The 20534-nt window shown below is 37.9% G+C and overlaps 1 protein-coding gene across 4 annotated transcripts in view; it reads right to left on the bottom strand.

Annotated features, from left to right (window-relative positions):
• LOC132142028 (histone deacetylase 5-like) overlaps positions 1-20534 on the bottom strand; it is a 106979-nt gene that overhangs the window by 47931 nt on the left and 38514 nt on the right. The window contains exon 2 of one of the 4 annotated variants that reach the window (XM_059551678.1): positions 16042-16258. The exons of 1 other annotated variant lie outside the window; for it this stretch is intronic. In XM_059551678.1, coding sequence (XP_059407661.1) covers positions 16042-16063 — 22 coding nt within the window. In that variant the 5' untranslated portion in view covers positions 16064-16258. Of the gene's footprint in view, positions 1-1873; positions 2768-16041; positions 16259-20534 lie in introns of those variants that run through there. 2 more of the 4 variants (XM_059551674.1, XM_059551669.1) reach the window with 2 other exon arrangements.

Below are 20534 nucleotides of genomic sequence, written 5' to 3'. Positions count from 1 at the left end.
CATGATTTGCAATCCTCAGGTCAAATTCTATAGTAATATCACAAATCTGTGGTAGCATTTGACATCGCACGTAAAGGCGGCATAATTTCTGCAATGAATGAATAAATGAACGGAGGATGGTGCAACACACTGTTTTGTTTACACATGCGCAGACGACGCTCGCAGTGTTTTCAATCTCTGTCGTTTCACTATGATGATATGAATACACAAATTTCATCCCCAGCTGCCCTGAGAGTCACTTCATTAGCAATTTATTGTTTAATTCGACAAAACTACCATCATATCACATACACAGCAGCTGCAAGTTCCTCATGCTAACCCATCAAAATAAACATTCTTTTTTTTAAATGTGAAGAAACTGTCAAAAATACATTACTATTTAGCAGTCTTAAGACTCAGTGAAACAACAATGCTACTTCTAATAATAAATATTAATAATTCTTTATTTAATTCTTTGTGCAGAACTTTGTTAACCCAAAAATAAAAGGTATTTTCATCTGATTAGGATAAATTAAATTGTTTTATGCCTACATCTGATTACCAGAAAAATTAAGAAGAGCATTTTATATGGCCCTATTATTGTTTAAAAAAAAAAAAAAGTTTAAAATAAAGGCCCGTGGCTCTTAATTTCATTTTATAAATTTGCCATTTGTAAACTAATCCAGCACATACACTGTAACTGTTGCTCTAAATCAACAGAGAACTGGCGTAATAAATTTCAAACCAGTACAAAGGGGTCCCTTTTATAGTTAAGGAGGTGAATGACTCGAAAAAAAATAACAGCGTATCTATCTATTTGAACAGTTGACAGATAAACAGGCCCGGTGCGAGGAAAAGAAGTGGCTACACACCCACACACTGTTATATAGTCATTCCTCTGGGTTGATTCAAGCGCAGGTGAGAGATGGCCGAACCTCGCAAAGCTCTGACGGGAATGTTGACATCACTTCTGTCAAGGACGAGACACAAGTTTACTCTGCCAAAAAAAAAAGCTGAGAGCCTCTCGAACTCTGAGGCACAAAATTATATAATTTAATCATCTTACATCATAAAAGACAGTAAGACTTTATTTTACAGTTTCCTTGTTACACATTACATGTACTTTAGTAATTTATTTATAATTACATACAAAAACCCTACAGTAAGTACATGCTGTCATTTCAAACCTGTTTGAGTTCACTTCTTATGTTGAACAAAGAAGATGATTTGAAGAATGATGGTAACTAATAGGTTGCTGGTTCCCGATAGTACATGAACTTTACCTTTAAAATCCTTTTAAACAAATAATTTAAAAAAATATATATAATTTAAGTCCTTAAATTGAAAGTCATTTGCAACTGACACAATGCATTTGCATCTAAATTAAATTAAATTTAAATTAAATTTATGCATTTAACAGACGCTTTTATCCAAAGTGACTTACAGTGCATTCAAGCTATCAATCATCTACTGAGTTAACCACTTACAAGAGCATCCAAAACCACATGGTTGACCGTATTAACTTAACAAACTTAAAAGATTAACTAGCCTAAGAGAATGCAATGAGAAAATGTGCAAATGACTGACGTTGATCGCAGTACTGTGTAAAGGAAAAGCAGTCACCTTTGTTTAGGGATGCCCAATTTAGGTTTTCACCGTTACCCTCGTGGTTTTGCCCAAACAGAGTTTGACCCAGACAAAACAAAGTCAAAACGTAGCCACAGCAAGACTGTTGTTCAATCAAACAAACATCAACAACCTTTGACTTCAAAGAATCTTCAACTGCAAGCAACACACTGCAAGCAAAGCACGTTTCTCCCTCTCTTTTTTTCAAAACAACACACCTTTCTTCACACACGCTTAACATTTGTGTATCTGCTGCTCTTCAACTCACCGGTGCTGGGCATGCTGGTGCTTCTGGACGGAGAAAGCAGCTCCACGGGTCGCTCTCTGCTGGACGTGCTGTCTGAAGAGAAGCAGGATTCTGTCTCATAGATCGTCTGTAACATCGCGCACAGTCCCGGTACAGTTGGCTTCAAAAGCATGCCAGTCTCAAAATATCACCACTCAATTAATGCAAAAACTAATTAACATGAAAAAGGAGATGTCAACCCACTCTCCATTTAAAAAAAAAGTTAACACATTTGAAGCAAGAGGACAAAAAAGCAGAACGTCCTTTATCGAAAGGTACATGCATGCTAAAAATCAACAACCGCTTTGCCGGTTAACTCCATAGTGCAAAAAAACAAAAAACATTAAAATAAACAAATGCAATCAGAACAGGTATCCTTGAGAAGAAACGCTGCAGACAAATCCTTAAATCGTCCACTCAAACTATCAGCTTTACGGCCACACAAGCGAGTCTATTCATACACCACATCACCTTCTTGTCTAACTGTCGTTGTCTGAAACAAACTGCTAATTCACACCGACTTTTCCAAGTGTGGCTTGTATCCAAGACCCTGGTCTGAGCGTGCCTGGATCCTGAAGTCACGCATGTGTTATCAGCGGACTACGAAAGAGCGACTTCCCCATGACGAAATGTGAAGGGACGAGATGAAAGCGACAGAACGCCTGCCGGCCCCTCTGTTCTTTCCTTCCCCTCGCTTCTCCATACAAGTCGCTCTCCTGATGAATGGGCTTAAAGTGAACCATCCGACCGCTCCATTTAGTGCGACTGTTTTGCTTTTATGTAATTGTTCAAAGCCGAATCTGCACCCTCAACTGCGGTGCGCGGCGAACGAGAGAGCAGAGGTATAGAGACGTGGAGTTTACAAACAGACTGGAGCTGCTTCAGGCTGCTGGAAATAGCTGCCGAGCGACAGGGGAGGGGTGGGTCTGTGCTATAAATAGAGTCGGGAGCTGAGAGCTCGCTCGGAGAAAGAGAGAGAGAGAGAGAGAGGAGGGGTGAGAGAGAGAGAGATAGAGAAAAGGAAGATGGAAGAGAGGGGATGGTCGATTGTTCATCATGTAAATAAAGGAGCCAAAAACAATAACAGGAGCCAAAAAAGGAGCCAATCAGACACAAGACCATGACAGGACTGGAGGAGTAAGACCAAACTGAGTTAAACTCAATAATACGAGCCAGCACGAGGGCAAACGAGATACAAAACAACACAAGCGCTGCAAAATTTGTGCCAGTGCATGCTATAATGAATGGAACTAATTCATGCATCTGAAACACTAGTGTATAAATCTTTCGTTTAAATACTGAGGAATGCTTACACAAGGAATCTGCGTCAGCATTATCGACACAGAGAACACAAGGGTCACCGTTTCACAAGCGCATGTGGGTCAAAAGACTAGGACGGCCGATGCAGCATTACCAAACCTGTGACATGCCAAGCGCTGTAAGGACACTATTTATCAGTCATATCAACAACAGCAACTCACAAAACGACCTGCGACAAATTAATGGTAAAATAAGTATTGATTAAAACATGGGAATAATTTATAAACAAACTGTGTTCAAACTTTATTTAAAAATTTAACTGAAATATTTCACAAAAATGTGTTATAATTATAGAATATATTTAATTTATTGGATTAAGTATAAAATAATAATTATAATAAAAAATGAAATACGTTTATATATATTAACATATATATCACGTGACATTAGTATATATAAAATTATATAAATTGCACTTAAATCAAATTGAAAATAAACATTTAAATACTTACAAATGTAGTACATTACAATTATCTAATGAAGTGTGCGGAACTGAACCAAGGCTTTAAAAAAAAAACATTTTTCAAGTTTTATTTCTTTTAATTTTTATACTAGATAAATAAACAAAAAAATAAACTGCCTTTAATAAAAACCTAAAATAAATATTTAAACAATACATTGTCATTATTATGCAGATGTGTGCAAAATGAACAGGGAAATTTAATATACATTTTCACAATTTTTTTTATTAATTTTGTATATCATTACCGTATTATCTAATGAAAATGTACAGAAATGCACAAATGCATTAAATTAGATGTAATATGGGACTCATGAGGCTGTTGAAAGGCAATTTTTTTATTGATAATGAAGACCTACACTGTTTCAATATTTATTTACCACAATGATGTTTAAATCAGTAATGCACTAAATCTTTCTGATGTTAGGTGTGAGGGCATAATAATGCATCCATTGTAAATGATTTAATGCCCTATGGGTGGACACATGAAAAGGTTATCAGGCATCGATGTTCTGCATCAGTTTAGGGACCCAATGCCTAATGCATGCTCATCGCATTTATTATCCAAGATGGACTGAACTGTTGCACAAGCGCAAAGCTCCAGGAAAGATGCGTCAATACTGAATAAGAAAAAGAATCAAATCTGAGACCGCACAGTTTCACAGTTTTCTTACAATGACAGCTAAACATTTGTTTCATGCAAGGAAAATTGGCCCCAGACCAATATTAAAGGGTAAGATTTATCCAGAACGCCTAAATTAGACCTCTGACGTGTTTTTCTTAGAGCAGTCTGTCACCATGACCACTAGTGTGTTGGAGAGTTAAAATGGATTTGGCTCAAGATGAGGCAACGATCAAAGAAAAGCTTTGTCAAGCACTTGTTTAAAAACAACATGGAACAGATGTATATGTACCCAGTGTCTCCTATCACTGCCTGGCCATTGGGCGTGATCTAAGAGGGCAAATACAGGTTGTGTGTGTGTGTATTTATGCAGGCAAAATCAAAGCACACTCAACTTTCAATGTTTTGGCACCCATTGCAGAGCTAACACATAATTTGAACCAACGCTGAAAATAGAAGCAAGTTTTGCAAGGCATGATTTTCAAAGAACCACTTGAAAATTAAAGACAGGTGTGTTTAATTAGAGTTGCAGCTGAACTTTGCATGGATTGAGCACCCCTGGCTTAGACTTTGCACTTGTTGCTCTTTAAGTTACAAGCACACTTGACTGCTATCTGTCCCACAGATGCTCGGACGTTAAAGATGTTCACAGTCTTTTCGACTTCAGTCTCGCCTGTTGGCCTTAGTCTCTAGCCGCCCCCGTTATTTATAGGTTGGTGTACCTTTTGGGCTTTCTGACGTTAGTTGGGCTTATATTTAGCCGTGAGAAGGTGGGGGGAGCACACCACTTGTTTTTTAAGCCCTTTTTTTCACGAGTGATGAACTCATGTTGGTAATGTCAAGGACTTTGGCAGCAGACTTTGTTTGACAGCTAGTCTCTCGCCTTTAGCCAGACCTGACCCAATTAAGGCCAACCCAAAGCGAGCCGTAACCTTTTGCCACTGGGTTCTGAAGGAATCTTGGACGCTGGAGAAGAATTGTAAATAAATGTGGCCGTTCTTCACTGTGGCTGCGGACAGATGGACTAAATGTGCGCTGAAGCTTCGGGAGCATGTGAACTCTCTCTCTCTCCCACCCTGAATAACATGGGACTATATTAACTTGCACTTACGAGCCCACAAAAATAGTCTCGGTTTGGATGGGATCAATTAAAACAAAGCCAAGAAAAACACAGCGGTTTCTCACACAGATAACCAGCTCTCTTACTGGGGACTGTCCTGAGACCGCTGGCATTTTAGGAAAAATGTATTTTAAGTATGCTAAGTCAAGCATCACTATTGCTGTGGTTAGCGGTTTGTTCTAAATCCCCAATCCCTAAATATTCAACTTTTACATTTATTTATTTACACACCTTTGTGCCATAAACATGAATAGTATCTCAAACTATGCGGACTGTAGACAAGAGGTGTGCTACATATTTTCAGAGTGATCTGGCTAAAACCATTCTCTTTGGAGGACAAACAAATGAGTGAAAAATACCAAAAGACAGAGCAGAGCCATGTGTAACAGGCAAAAATAAGTTTCTCCCCATTCAATATGACTATATAATATTAATACAATTATTTTCATAAAAAAAAGCTAAATGATAATAGAATATATATATATATATATATATATATATATATATATATATATATATATATATATATATATATATATATATATATATATTCTATTATCATTTAGCTTATAAAAATGTAACAAATCAATAATAATACATGCAATAATATGTTGCACTGTACAATAAAATACAAATATTTAGTAATAATAATTATTATGAAATATTTACATGCTTGAGCTTCTGAATGCTGTAAAAATAGTTTGCTGATCAATGTTTATATCTGAATAAAAATTGGATTAAACTGCTCAATTCATATAGATAATTTAAAAAAATAATTCTTTATGAACATTTTGCAGCATCAGAGTTTTGGGTTTTCCAATGGAGGAACAGAAAACTGTCCGTGTTTTTTTTTCTTTCTTTTTTATATCTTCACCTGTGCTCTGAAGATGAAAAACAATTCATATGGAGATTGAATGAAATGAGGTTGGGTAAATGATTACATTTATTTTTGGAGTGAACTATGATTTTTTTTTATTTTTCTATAGAACATGATTGCAATTTAGGGATGACCAAATGCACTGAATTATTTTTTACACTAAAAGTGATTAATCTAAGATGATAACCACTAGTTTGTAAGGGTGTGTGTGGTTTAGGTAAACTATTTTATGGGGACAAAATGTCCCAACAAATATGGCAATATCTGAAATCATTGTCCTTTTTTGGGTTCACTGAGGAAAAAAATAATTTTCATAGGGGCAGGTTTAGGAGTAGGGTTAGTGTAGGGGAGAGTATAAAACCTATTACTATTTTTTAACATGACAATTATTGCCTGTATTACACTTATATTACTAATTATTTCAGCAACCAAGGTGATTCTTAACACGAATCTTACATTGTTTGCTCTTGAATGAACAGACTGTTAAAAGTACTAAATTGAAAGAAGCTCATGCTGTTGTGCTTTGGTGATTAACTCAAATGTTCTCGATACATACCACGAGGATCTTGTGTTTTGAAACAATGATTATGTGGAATGAAAATATGTGCAACAACAATGAAATCAGGTTTTGAAAGAATGACTAGTTATGTTACAAGTGTGATCAGTTTAAAAAGTTTTGAACTAAGAGTTTTGAAAAAGGTACACCTTACTTGTGAAAATTATACTAAACCAATTAAAAAAAAACTAACTGTAAATATACAAAGCACACACATATATATTGTGTAAACAAAAACTTAATCGCGATTAATCATTTGACAGCACTAGTTATATTTTCCAGGTCCGAAAATACTTACATCTGTATAAAGTAGGGACTTAAATACGACATAAACTTGGCTTTGAGCCAGTGAACACCCACAACACCCTAACATATTTTTATGTGCATTTTACTTTTGAAAGGTGGCATGTCGCTGCATCTGAATCTAACCCGGGTGTTCAACGAACTCGGACGGTGCTGTGGGATCATTTCACAGCAAGTCGATCCAACACGGCACAGACAAACCCAGGGCCTGTCGATACCCCCTGAATAACAACCGCCCGATCAATGAGCAATTTGTTACCTGTCTTGATTATGAGCAAAGAGAATTTCTCATGTCTGCAAATTCCATCCTGAAAGTGCTGTCAAGTCCAAAAACAAATACAATAAAAGAAATTAAACAGAATCTGAGAAATTAGCTCCAGTTTGCAAAATTGTTTCTTAAATGTCCTAGTTTGAGTGACTGTTAAGACATTCCTGTGAGAGAAAGGAAAAGAGTATTAGCTTTCAGTTCTGCTCTGCAATGGGGTGTAAAGAAGGACACACACACACAGGCGCAAGCCTTCTAAAAAATCCTTCTGAGCACATACAAGAGCAAATGCGGTCAAATGTATCATTAAACTGCCCATGAACGACTGATATGGTGCCTGTATACATTTACAGCAAGAAAAACAACCTTTTTTAGAATCATCATTTGATGACTCATATCAAGGCATAGACTGATGCACTTGCACCCAATTTCTTCTCACACACGGCACAGGGGACGCATACAGATTCTTTCTCCTCAAATAGAAAGCTGCGATGACTCATTCTCTGCACAACCCCAACTGCAATGCTCCTCCCTGCCAGCAAACACACACACTCTCACATACACATACACACTGGTGTGTATTTATTCCACTGATTCAAATATTAACACATACAGATAATGACAAGATCCTCTGTGTTGGTGGAAGGCCTCCTGTGGTATTCCAGAGAAATCAATGTTTCGAACAGGTTGACTCATTTAAAGCGGTGTTTACTGACCCGTGTCCCACTCTCTTTTCAGACAACAAACTGCTCTAATTATGACGTGAGTTGAGTTGGAAACTGGAATTGGAAACTGAGGTAAAAAATAAATAAATAATAATAACATGGATGAAGAATAGTGCATGCACATACATCACAAGTGTGCATTTATGACTATTTATGGTTTTTGTAGAGATACTTGAAAGATATTAGCATTGACCAAAACTTTTCACAGTTGCACACACTTTTTTTTTAAAAGGTTTATTTGTTCTTTAATATCAGGTCTATTGATAAACTGATAAACGAAAAAAGTATGTGAAATTAGCATGTTTCCTAGATATATGCAAACACATTATGGTATTTATGATCTAGTATGGTCAAAAAATTTCAAACAGCGCCTTTAATCTCAAAAAAATTCATATTGCACACTTAAACATTAAAAAACAATCCAACGCTGTAACTGTGCGTTCACACCAGACACGACTTGCGGGAATAAATAGCGCTATTCACACGTAGTTAGTTCGCTTCATGGGAGGGGCTTCTGATTGGTTGAGTTCTGCAATGTGATTTCAACCACAATTTATTCGGATAATTTTCAAAATATTACTCTTATCGTGTCATGAAATGTAGTTTTAAAAGTACATCAGGCGAGAATGTAGTTGTTTAAAAATCAAATATGGGGTTTATTTATAAAGACAGCACCTATTTAAAAATGTGTTTCTCCAATTCCAGAGACGATCAGCTCCGAGCGATCAGCAGGAGCTCAGTGCTCATGTTTCCCGACGAGAGCAGTCTCGACTCGGCTAGTCCTTCTATCATTTAAAAAAAAAAAAAAAAAAAAAAAAAAATATATATATATATATATATATATATATATATATATATATTTTTTTTTTTTTTTACACAAATAATTATAAATTATAAATTATAAATGAGTCTCAATCATCTAATAACAAACGTGTGTGTTTATTTCAGCACTTCAGTCTGTCAGTGAATTGCAGCCTGCAAAAAAACTAAACTAATTATCAAAGAAATAATACAGCTAAACAAGAAAGTAGCCTAGATAAGGCCATCCTTAAAAATATTTTGGTTTGCAGTAACAGTAAACATTTTTTTAAAAAGGGTCGGTAGGTTTTTTTTTTTTTTTCAAGTTTAAATGATTTTGGTGATGGTGATTACGTAGGTATGAATTTAAACAAATTAGCATATTGTGATGTCACTGACTGGGTCTTCAACCCGTGCCTTCGGGCGCATCATTGCAAACCTCATTTTGATGCAGGCTATATAGACCACAAACAAATTGAAATCTTTGTCAAAAACATGTTTATTGCATGAATTTCAGGTGAGAAGAAAAAAAATTTGGTACTGTTATACTGTTTTACTTGCATCCACCGCTAGGTGTCATGCAACCTACAAATGAGAGACCGTTTACTTTGCTTTCTTGGGTTGTCACTTGTAAAAAAAAAATCCTGTTTGATTTGAGTGACAAGTGTTCATTGAATCGATTGTAAAATCGATTTAGCATGTCTAGATGCATTTTATACAGCAATTAACACCAAATATAGGTAAATCCACGGACAACAATATATTGGTCTTTACAATATATTGGTGTCCGAAGCTGCAATTGCTGTGTGACGCGTGCTCTAAAAAAAAAAAAAAAACACGGTCGTTAAAATCAATTTCCTATTTTCATTTTCGAAACTTGTGTTGGTTGGTCCAATCGATTCGTGCAATGGGTTTTCGAACATAAAGTAACAGTCGACACGTCACGGTTTTAGACTAGATGGGAAAAGATCTGGGCACAGTTTTTCCAGAATTTCGTGCCAGGTTAAAGCGGTGTCGAGCTGTTTTAACAAATGTTTTAGATGTATTATAGTGCCTGAACCCATATGACTTTGAACAGTGACCATGAAAATTTTGTTTACTGCAGCTGCAGTCATCATTACCAAGCACGAACCGTTGACTATGACAATGAATGAGAGTATGAGATGAAGCGAACGTACAGGCCATAGTGTGATATCCGTGTAAACATAGATGACGTCACAGGATTTTTTTTTTTTAAAGAAAGAACATAGCCTTCGTTTGTATGTAGGCCTAGGCAATTTATATATAAGTAATTTTACAATACTTACTAAAATATAATTCATACTATTTTATTGGATTTGTATTAGTTGAAGCGTAAAAAAAAATTGGTCGGTCTTAACGCAAATGTACAACCGGCAAGTCGGTCAGACTAAAAGCAAAAAAAAAAAGCATATTGAGTCGGTCCTAAATTGACAGGGTCGGTCGGGTTACGGCAAACAAGAATATTTTTAAGGATGGCCAAACAAAGTTAAATACTCTTCTGGATGCGAGTGGCGCAGCACGAAACCACAAAATACTATAGAACTCATAATAATCAATCAGTGATGCTACACTGGATGCAGCACGACATGACATGAAAAACCCCCAACAGTAAACTGCCTCATCCTATTTATGAGGTACTGACACTTAGCAATTTTGAAAAATTAAAGTCTAAATAAAACCGCCGGTGGCAGTAGACATGGCTGTCATGGCGACCGTCACAGCCCTAATAAAAAAAATGTTTACCGATGCAAATAAGTTAGAAATGATGCATCGCGATACAAATGCCAATTTAAAATGCACATTTTAAATTGATCACATTGTTTACTTTAATGCAGATGCATCGATGTGATTGCAACTTATTGTATCGTATCGTATTGTAATTTGCTACATTGTAACCTGCTGTAACAGAGCCAAAATCCAAACTCTTAATTTTGTCTCATTATACTACCGTTGTTCATAGTGGTTTTTAAATGCAATGGGATTTCTAAAAGACAAGATGTAAATCTCCTGGATGTTATACACAACTCAGCTAGAGAAAATTTTTATAAAAAAAAAAAGACAGGACTGTACACTACTGTAGCTTAATAGCTATCATGACATAATCAATGTTACCCACAGAATCACAACACTCCACCTGCTGTTATATATCAAGAGCACCTTCCTGAGCTGGTTTCACTGGAGCTGTACACTCAATAAAATGTCACACTGGCACACACACAGAAAGCATACGTAAAAGAACAAATGAGTTTGCATCACGGCAAGCAAACGGGCCAATCAGTGAAAAGCCCTCGGGCAGTGCTGATGTGGAGTGGGGTGCAGAGTAGAAGGTTGCCACGGCATCCACTGACATTCAAAGACGTCATGAGGGGAACAGAGGGTTAATAGAGATTGTTACCAATTCTAATTATAAATAGCAGAAAGTCAGAGAGAGGCAATCGAGGAGCACTGGGGAGGAGAGAGAGCGGGGGCAGGCACAGAAGAAAGCTGCAAAGTACACCAACAGATGCAGGAAAGATGGACAAAATCCACAGGTTTTGTCTGTCTGAGAAACAAGTCAAGAAACCCTGGCTAAGCTTCACCTGAGATGAAACAATTATATGCAATTATGCACACAATCATAACAACGGGTTACTCGCCCGCTGATAAGACCAAAAATCTTCTTCCAAACGTGATCTGTAATTGCTACAGCTGTGAGTCACGCTGCACTACTACTACTATAACAACAAACAAACGCCTCTAAATAAGGCCACGCTAATCATTTGTTTTCAACGCTATACATCCAAACAATACCATGTCACCAATTACAGGGCAGATTTTAAAATATAACCACACTTTATGAAGCAAACAATGTTCATGATTTTAGTTTAATTAAGGGGTTTAGATGCTTCACAGAGATTCACACAGTGAGAACTTGTTCAAAAGTACAGATCCATTCATTCCAGGTAAACTGGCATAAAATGAAAACAGAAGAAGTTTAAGCCACTGCATAGGCGATACGGCTTGTTTAAGTCATGAGTTACTTGTGGCTTAATATACACAATCAAAACCATGTTACTTCTGAAAACAGAAGCTAAAATATACATCAATCTATACAAATCTATCAAAAAATAAAACAAAATAAAATAAAACAGTTCAGGTAAGAAAAAAGGACAAAAGTTGCTGAACAAAATGCAACCAAATTGAATTGCTGCCTTGAACAGATTTATATTCATCTTTCCAAATCAAACCAGGGAAAACAACAACACTGCAGAGCGCAACCAAAATCAGAAAATGCAAATGTTCAAATACTGCAGCTCTTCTTTGTCGGCCCAGATGGAATCTGAAGACTTTTGGGCTGATTACAGCTGTAGAATTTAGCAGAATGAAATTAAGACTGGAATACACTACCCAAACTGAACATATGTAAAACACTGAAACGGAGCACATTTAAAACACAAGGCATCATACGCTTGCTGACTTTGTAAAGGGTTACAGAGAAAATGACAAACGAGGATCACACACTACCACACTTTCAAACACCACAATCTCACAAACAAACATGCACCACATTTCTAGAAGACACATGAAAAACAATGGTTTCTTCAACTTGCTCCAAATATCAAATGGGTTTGATATCCTCAAACTGGATTGTAACTACAAAAGAAAAAAAGAAAAAAAAAAACAGTCTGTGCCTTTTATACTCTACACAGTTTTCTGTGAAATTGGTCAACTCCTGCTGCCCAAATTCTGCAGACTTTCAGCAACTAGTGCTGCCTCCTGAACATTGCAAATCTGACCAAAAGTCATGTAGTGTGTTCCAGCCTTTAACACTTGGAAGTATCATCAAATGCAACAAAATCCATTAGCAAACGTCTCTGGTTACTCTCGTAACCTTGGTTCCCTGAGAGATGGGAATGTGACAGGAATCTGATGCAACAGGGACCTACCTGAAATCTTATTGCACAACACCAGTGAAGTTGCACTTCATAATTGCCAATGCCAGCCAAGACAGCAAAAAGGGGCGGAGCTTCACCGATATATTATGCACTGTTTTGGTGGCATGAACTCACAATCTTCTGACTGAGTTACCAGTACAGCAGATCTGAGCAGTGAACACGGCTGCGTACACAATTCCTCATTCCCGTCTCTCGGGGAACCGAGGTTACGAGTGTAACCAGAGACATTCCCTTTAGCCTTTAACCCAAGACTGTAAAGCAACAGGGACTGTATAGAACAACGCTGTGAGAACAGCGAAAAGAGCTCAGCCTCAGAGGAGCTGAGAGTGCGCTACACACCAAACACTCTGCAACCAATCAAAGACGACCCCTTGATAGGCCCCCAGGTGACTGGATATATAATCCCACCTAGATAACCAATCAGATCACTCAGAATCCAAACTCTGCTGTTTTGTTGAGACTAAGCTTATACCATCGTACTAAAGGTAAGACGTTAAAGAGCACAGCAGTATGCACATAAGCATGTAAATGCAAAGTATAACAATGCAGACACAGGATGTGAGCGGTGCGGCCGGGCACAATGATAACAGTATACACACTCAGCTAGCAGCCGTAGCTGGTACTAGTGCAGAGGCCATAAACACCTGTTGCACACCACGAGGACCAGAGTATGAGAGCGGAACAGAGTGGGAGCAGATTTTTCACTCGCTCTGAGAACGCTCCTCTTCCGCTCCATCACGAGCACAAATTATGCCAACTAATGCATTAAAAAAATTAGTTGGCTAAGCCTTGGCTTGACAGATACGTGGATCACATATGAAGGATAAAATGGCGATGGACGAATGCAGGAGGTTACAGCATGTTGTAAATTGTACTATTGGTTAATCTCTGCTCGAAAACTAATGTGCTGCTACATTGTTGCACACGGACAGAGCACACAAGCTCGCACATAACGTACAGATCGTGCGCATACATTCAGGGATTGAAGAAAAACAGAAAAGTTACAGCATATTCTTTCTGAAGTAACTACTCTCAGCTTTACCATAGTAGAGAGAGACGTTGCTCAGATAAGTAAGCTAAGCGAGTTAAGCAGTCAATTAATATGGCTAATTGTTCCAATAGACCATGTTCAAACTATTCTTCCGATATTATGAGATTTATTAAGATTAAGATTTTTTTTTTAGTTTAATATAATTTCTAAACAGAACTTTGATTATTCAAGCATAGTTAAATAATTCAGCCGTTGGAGTGAAGGCGGAGCAGGATTTCTGATCAGTGGTGCAAGGAGTGGGAAATGGTGAACCCGGAGCATAGCTGGAGCGGAGTGATTATTGAATGCTTGGAGAGCGGAGGGGAAATTGTTGCCGCTTCACTCCGCTCACATACTCCTGTGCCTCGCTAACCCTTTAGCAGTAATACAGCGAAAGGGTGAATGTGTCACAAAGCTCGAGCACCGATGCTCAAGCATGTCTGCGTAAGGTGGTTTCCCGCCTCCGAATTCCAACTATATGACCTAGTCAAAACTAAATCACGTCAAGTGGCTAGAATCCGCATGTGGAAGCATGGGTCGAGCTCACCAACAAGTAGGGATGGGTATCGTTTACATAGATGGTGCATTATACAGCGGCGAGGCTCCGCCCCTTTCTGCCGTATTGACTTGTATTGGCCAGTATGAAGTGCCACAACCCTCTACATTGTGAGTAAATCACTCGCATATGCGACTAAATTTTACTCTGGGTGACTAAATTATGTACCATATTTTTCGCACTATAAGGCGCACCGGATTATAACGCGCACCTTCAATGAATGGCCTATTTTAGAACTGTTTTCATATATAGGGCGAACCGGATTATAAGGCACATAGAATAGAAGATACTGCAGTCAAACGTTTGACTGGGTTTGCGTTATGCATCCACTAGATGGAGCTGTGCTAAAGGGAATGTCAACATTTTGACAGAGCGCCTTGATCCATATATAAGGCGCTCCGGATTATAAGGCATACACTGTCATTTTTTTAGAAAATTAAAGGCTTTTAAGTGTGCCTTATAGTGTGGAAAATACGGTATATTTTGGCTAATAAATTCTTAGATTTTACTCGCTAGTGTGTTTGTTCAAGGCTGTTATAAGATTAGCACATTTTCACTCGCTGAACACTGACTGAGCGCTTCAGAGTTCTCTCTCCATCAAGCAATCTGTACTTTTCAATTCATCTCAATGGACGCACAGCGAACCTGTATTTGCTGAACTGTAAACTCTGTGTGAAGGCACACGACTCGCCGTCGCTTTAATGATAGCGCTGTTTCTCGCACATGCAAAGAGAGAGAGCGAGAGCCTTACCACGCTTAATCGACGCGCTACATGTAAACTATATTATTTGTTGTATTTTCCTGTCAAAATAATGGAGTTAATTTAGAATTACTCAACTTTTTCGAAAAAGCAGAAGATAAGCCGGTTTCTTCGGTAGTGGGCGGAGCTAATGCGCAAATGGCAATTTCATTGGCTGGCGCTCATCTATTAACGTCCCTGTTTTGATCTCAGCAAATGAGTTCAACCGAACGCAGACAACGTGATTAATATTCATGAACCCAGCAGCTCATCAATCCATAGTGCATTGTATATTGTTAGTATGGTAGTAGAATTAGTAGTAGTATTATCTTTTAATAATAATTAATATGATCTATTACTATTTTCTTTTTTACAGAAACCCAAAATGACAAATATGCATTCATACATTATCAAGTTTTAGTTCTAATCACTAAAGTTCTATCATTAAATAGTGCTTAATACCATAATATAATGCTTGACTGACTGATTAAGAAGCTAAGATTTAAGAAGCTGTGCCATTTTACAAAGATAAGCTGATTGGAATCATATATATGTGTGTGTGTGTGTGTATATGTGTGAATAAAATAGTATATCAGTCTGGCGAGTAAACAAAACATTTTACTAGCCACTGGCGATAATATTGCCAAGGTGTGCGTAGAGGGTTGTGCAAGTTCACTGGTGTTGTACAATAACATTTCAGGTAGGTAAAGGAAGGAAGGGAGTCCCTGGCGAGTCAGATTCCTGATGCACTGTCGAAGTGAACCATCTTTGAAAGGGAATATCAGTGTGGCAAAGAGTGACATGAACGAGTAAAATCTCATACCGGGTGTGTTTGGTGAATTCATGGATGACGTCACGTGTTTTCTCTGCCTCTGAAATTCTCCAAGTAGCAGGAAAAGATGCTTTTTGGATAAACCGCAGCGTGCAACCTCGGGTTCGTCTGGTTTCAGAGGCAAAAGGGGCTCTAAAGGGGGTCCTCAGTGTCAGCCATGACCGTAGACCTCATGAGGAGGACTGTGATGGCCAGCTGAACACCCTCACTGCAAGAAACACAAACACGCTGATGTTAATGCAGCTGAAAAGTATATTCAGGCAAGATACATGCTCAAATTTACAATAGAATGAGGCTGTGATTTGTCTGTAAAACAAAGACATTTTAAATAATTATATAAACTAAAGCAAAACAGCTTATTTGTTTTTCAAAGAGAGTATAAAGTCCCCTAGCTGGCTATTAATGGGGCTTGTAAGAGTCATTAATGCCTGTGTCAGAATGTTGCGCTCGTAACGGGGTTTTAATTTTTGCCACTTCCAAAACAGATCCAGAGGATGTTAATGGATGACTCTCCCTGCCTCTAAGTCAGTGGAGATGCACTACAATACCCACGCTGCCTAGCTGCAACTAGATACGCAGCAGGGTAACACATTACACATGCTGCCTTATCATTCTACCATAAGCCCTACCCCAAGCAAATAAGAGAGAGGCTCTGGACTGTCTAGCTTTAGCGATTGTTAAAAACACTGACCCACACTTCCTGATCATAATGTTCTGCACAGAAAAGCATTCGGGTTTGGGGATTTAAAAATTCTCAAACATATTTTTATGCAAATCAATACATCAACGTAATATAAATTTGACTGAAAATAGGTCCAAAATTTTCCGTGCACAGATTCTTTAAAAAAATATATATATACAAAGACTTACTGCTTTATTTTACATGATACATTTTTTTTTTAATTAAGCTGCATTACATTATTGGTAAAACTAGCAGCTCTGCATTGAGGAGAAGATGGAAGCTTTGAATTGCCTTTCCTTGGATGCACTGAGACAGTAGCCTCACCTGCTGGTTAAATCATGCAAATGCAGTCTGTCTGTCCTCCTGCAGTGTAATTTGTCTCACGATCCTGTATAAACACCGCATTTTATTTGGTGTGGAATAGTTAATGCAATCAATCACTTTGTAATCTTACTTTAATTATTAAGTGGTCAACAGTATTCTAGGTGAGTTTGAAGTTCCTCCTAAAATGAATCATTATCTTTATTAACAAAATGTGTTATCAGCTGAGAGCCAATAAACTGTAATGAGTAACTGATAAATGTCAGAAATAGTCTTGCTGTTTTGCTTTGACGCACATGTAACACAATTTGAACTTGGGCCAGAACTTTATGGTAGCTGGATTTCTTGTTTTGACTGTTAATCTCAAACTGCAAATCCCTAATTTCTCAAAGAATGTGGCTCAACATAATGAAGGTCTACAGCACTGTTCCTAAGACATGCGTTTCTAAAATGTCACAACCTGCATTCATTTTTGAGTCAAATCTTGAAAGACAGCTTAATTCTATAAAGGAATAGGAACAACGCAAATAAAGACATAATTTCATAATTAAATAACATTTAGGCTATCCACAAATAATAAAGAACGGGTTTAATTTTGAATAGAGATTATATTGGCCAATATTGCATTCATCACAACAAAATACTTTTTTTTTTTTAACAAATACATTTATAAATTAGATATTCAAATTGGATATTCATTTTGAGATTTGCTAAAGATTACAATGAATAGTGCTAAATTAATTGTATTTATTATATTATTGTAAATTAGTGTATTTGAAGATTAATTGACATGAACGCTTGCACAATTAAATATAAAGATTATGTTACATATCTTATATTTGTATATCTTTCATTAATTAATAAGGGAAATGACTACTTAGGACTCTAAAAAAAGAAAAGAAAAAGGCAAGTAGCAAACACATAGAAATGCAATAAAGATCAACCTAAAACCCTATAAATTGTCACATTTTCTCATGAAATGGCAGAAATCAAGTCAAGAAAAATTAATGATTGCAGAAAGTTAGTGTTTTTTACCGTCATGGTTTGCAGATTAACCTATGGACCTACAGTAAGGATTGTTTCTCACACCATTCTAAAAGGCTTGCTATGCTTTTGGCCACAGCCAGCTCTGGCATGTCCCAGGGCCTTTTGAGGCACTAACATGCTGGTACAGTTCCTGGAAAGCCCTGTATTGACTAAAGAGCAGGCTGAAGAGAGTCTCTAAAGCTCTGGCAGTGATTTAATGGAAGAGCCGAAAGCTCATCCAGTCCAAATCTTTGCCACTCCCCTCTCTCTCCACTCTCGTGCAAGCGGTCCGGCTTGGTGCCAGAGCGCTGATCAGCATTTAATGCTCTTAAAAAGGATGGTACATTTGAGGATAATTTAAACACTGGCTCGCTCGTCAATAGGCCCGCTTCAGAGAATCATCCTTTCCTAGGTGCTTAGCTCTCTTTCTTTGAGATGGAGAATATGAGAAGGCATCAGTCACTCAACAAGGGTGTGAATACCATGGGGGTGGAGATGTGTTGATTAGCGCTCGCAAGCGTTAAACCCTCCTGCACCTCGTGCATCTCTCTGAATGAAGGTTTCCAGACCAACCATGTCCACTAACTCTCTCCATCTGTCACGAAATTGTGACACAGACCCCAAGAGAAAATTTACCAGATACAGAAAGGCATCAAGACACACGTCTTATAATTTTGTAGGATCCACACTAAGCTTACAGTATGTAAAAATAATAAGTGCCTGACCAATATATAGATTAGCCGATATTATCGGCTGATATATCACCGATATATCGGGATCTGCAAATATGCCAGTTTTTACAGAACATATAACACAGATTAAATGCTTATGAATGTGTAATTACTTCGTTTGTCCAGCAGAGTGATTCTGGTGACCCTGATCAGTGAAGAGATGCGCGGATGAGCTCAAACTTCCCCCGAGTCCGCTGCTTCAAATTATCCACCTGCCACCCACCTGCACCTATATTTGATCGTCACATTATGATTCTAATTCTTAGCTTTGCATGATGATATGAAATTCAAAAGTGAAAGTGACGTGACATACAGCCAAGTATGATGACTCATACTTGGAATACGTGCTCTGCATTTAACCCATCCAAAGTGCACACACACAGCAGTGAACACACACCCGAAGCAGTGGGCAGCCATTTATGCTGCGGCGTCCGGGGAGCAGTTGGGGGTATTGAGGTTGAAGAGAGTGCTGTACATTCACTGGCCTGAGAGTCGAACTTGCAACCTTTGGATTACGAGTCCGAATCTCTAGCCATTAGGCCACGACTTCCCATCAATGGATGGTTCATTTTGGTTCATTTTTAACAGCAGATTCAGTGATGTTAGATACTAGAGCTGATTTGCGCATCACAGAATGTGTCTGCGGTGAATTAAAGCCTGTGTTGCGACCACTAAATTAATGCTGGTGTTTATACCGGCCGCACCGCATCCCAGAACTCATGCTTATCACATCACATAATTCTACTGTATTCTGTCGTGTCGCACCGCTCATGTCTGGTGTAGAATAGGACCCAGTAAACTGATGCCTCGTTCTATTTTTGAACTCTCGCGCGCTCTCTCTGTCTCTCTCGCGCGCTCTCTCTCTCTGTCTCTCTCGCGCTCTCTCTCTCTCTGTCTCTCTCGCGCGCTCTCTCTCTCTGTCTCTCTCGCGCGCTCTCTCTCTCTCTGTCTCTCTCGCGCGCTCTCTCTCTCTGTCTCTCAATTCAATTCAATTCAAATGAGCTTTATTGGCATGACTGTGAAACAGCACAATGTTGCCAAAGCAATAAACAGTGAACAAGTTATACAGATATACAGATATGTAGATAAAAAATAATAATAATAAAATAAATAAATAAATAATAATAATAGTAAAAAAAAAACCTATTCATGTCCATATTGTACATATATAATCACATAACACACAAAATAAATAAATAAACAAAAAAGTGAATACAGGGTAAATATTTACAGAGAGCATTGCTTAAGTACAGGAGTTTAGTTTTTGTCCCTCATGATGTGACAGGAGGACACATACTGCGCTGCGAGCTGGACACACTTCTCTTTCTCTCCCAAAATATAACTGAGTTTGTCAATGTCGCTTGCTTGCCTGAATTCTGGCAGAATTTGAGCTATTTGGGTAAAGTAGTTGTCTCTAATGTGTTCATATTTGCTGCAGTGTGTGAGGAAGTGCAGCTCGTCCTCTACGAGTCTCTCTGTGCAGTGAGGACACAGTCGGAGCTCTCTCTCTCTCCAGCTGTGTTTGTGTCGGCCCGTCTCCACACACAGACGGTGATCACTCAGACGATACTTCGTCAGGAGCTTTCTCTTACTATAGTCTTTAATTTTGATCAAGTAAGGTGCCAATTGATAGCCAGTCTTTAATCTATAGAAGTATTTTAATTTGTTAATTTGTTCTACTTTGACCTGCCAATCATAGATGTATTCTTCCTGGGTTAGTTTTA

Source organism: Carassius carassius, chromosome 1, assembly GCF_963082965.1.
Source record: "Carassius carassius chromosome 1, fCarCar2.1, whole genome shotgun sequence".
Taxonomy (NCBI): domain Eukaryota; kingdom Metazoa; phylum Chordata; class Actinopteri; order Cypriniformes; family Cyprinidae; genus Carassius; species Carassius carassius.
This window is presented reverse-complemented; position numbering and strand designations above follow the sequence as displayed.